Source organism: Halyomorpha halys, unplaced genomic scaffold, assembly GCF_000696795.3.
Source record: "Halyomorpha halys isolate HHAL.00 unplaced genomic scaffold, Hhal_1.1 Scaffold273.1, whole genome shotgun sequence".
Classification (NCBI taxonomy): domain Eukaryota; kingdom Metazoa; phylum Arthropoda; class Insecta; order Hemiptera; family Pentatomidae; genus Halyomorpha; species Halyomorpha halys.
Window position 1 is genome coordinate 368,299 of NW_027106425.1, and position 2,103 is coordinate 370,401.

A 2,103-nucleotide genomic window follows, 5' to 3' on the forward strand; every position below is an offset into this window, starting at 1 on the left:
ATAAAATATGGTGCGATGCGCACTTTATGCAACTTTCACTTGTCACCCTAATTTGAGTTGTAATCGTTGCTCATTTCAAATTCGACAACTTCTTAACTATGGTAAAGCTTTCGATACTTATATTTATTGGTTAGGAAAAAATCCACATTTATGTATTACCGTGGTTGTCATGACGATAGTCAAAGAGTTGTAGCTGTCATAAAAACCACAAATAATTATTTAAAAAATCATATTTTATATTTATGACTAAGAACAATGCGACCTGATTAATTATTTCAAAAGTGAATTTTTTTGAAAACTCGGCATTTGAGCCCAGCAAAACTAAGACGTAATTAATATTTTGTACCACTTTATTTTACAAAGATATGACAAGTTTAATCGAAATCGTTTTGAAGAAAATTGTAAATCAGTGAAAAGTTGAACCAACTTTATGGGTTTTCCGGTAAGCTGATATTAATGAAAAATTTTCTATCCTAAAACATGTAATTTCGGTTTCATTAAATTTTTCGCTTCAGAGCTACACATACACGATTTTGCGAGACTATGTTAATAATTAGCTACATAATTTTGTCTCTGGAAAACCTAAAATATATAATTGCACTGGAAATTCCAATTCGAAACTTTTCACGGCCGATAATACTTTCCCTTACACATATTCCATATATAAGTGAAAATAAAAATTTGATCTTTATCTGACGAGCATTAATATTATACATGGTAAACTATCATGCAGACTACACACACATACGAACATTTTAATTACTTCATTATTTTAATTGTGCTATCTTACCATGGATTAGTGCAATCGCTAGATGCCAAACTGACTAAACGCACACCATAATTGAAATAGTTTCTTAACACAGATAATCTGCTATCTAAAGAATGGCCACCTCCTACAGCCAACACAACACTATGCTGGTTGTTAACTTTGTTCGTCCTTATGTCTTGGGCACCATGAGCAATCTTCAGAAAATTGGATGCTTCTACCAGGCGCTGTAGGAAGTCCAATTGGTCAACTGTTTGGGGGACAGCGTCTTTGAACTGTGCATCACAAGCGACAGATGTGGCGATTACCTGTAAAAATATGTTATAAGGTATAATTTTCCTTAATCTTCTTAATATTATTTTATTTTCTCGATATTAATAATTAGTACTTAGTTAAAGGTCATAGGAACAATTATTTATTTATTTAATTACTAAAATAGCGGTCATCGCTGGTGATGAGCAAAAGCAGTGGCTAGCACATGTATTGCTATCCCAAATATGCTGCTAAAGTAAGTTGTTAAAGTAACATTAAAAAAAAAGGGTTGTAATTTTATTTTTTTTTATTCATTTTGTTAATTTGTCAATAAATCTGTAATTTGACATTCATTTTTAATTATATAAGAAATTTTTGTCTAATGTAAAAATGTTTTTGTGTGTGTGCGTGATCTTTTTTACGTAAATCGCCGGCAGTCGCTGATTATAAGCATTACATATTCCATGAGTCTGGATTGTTAATGAATCTTATCAATCCATTTTTTGCTTTTAGCCAAGCCACAGATACAGACCACACTTTCGTCATATATTTTTACGTTAATAAATCAAGTCTGTACACCACTAGATAGATATCTCTACTTCCTCTGCTGGACGGAGGTCAGATATAGACATTTCTATTAAATATTGCTGAAGTCACATATTTCAGTTTTTCTTATTTTTTATTATAAACACAGTATACATATTTTTTCTTCTTAATACAAAGAAGTAATTTGTTTTATAATTTTTTATCTTGTTTATTTTTTTTTTTTTAGAATTTAATGTATTTTTTTGTTCAATATATCTTTAAAACATTATTAGATTATTTACTTGTTTAATAAAAATAATAATAATATTCTTTATTTATTGTGGGATTGATCCCTTAGAATAATATACAGGCATCAAAATCAGTCTTTAGAACCTTAGAGTAAAATACAAAATAAAAATGAAATTATAAATCGTCATAAATATAATAAAATAATGAATTTGAAATATAAAAATGAATAACAATAATTAACAGAATATATAAAATAAAAATATAACAAATAAAATAAAACCATATGTCATATCATAAAACATAAGATGACT

The 2,103-nt window shown here is 28.5% G+C and overlaps 1 protein-coding gene across 1 annotated transcript in view; it reads right to left on the minus strand.

Annotated features, from left to right (window-relative positions):
* The window catches only part of LOC106680652 (dipeptidase 3), a 32,146-nt gene that overhangs the window by 11,310 nt on the left and 18,733 nt on the right, over nt 1-2,103 (minus strand). The window contains exon 4 of the mRNA XM_014420520.2: nt 791-1,074. Coding sequence (XP_014276006.1) covers nt 791-1,074 — 284 coding nt within the window. The remainder of the gene's footprint in view (nt 1-790; nt 1,075-2,103) is intronic.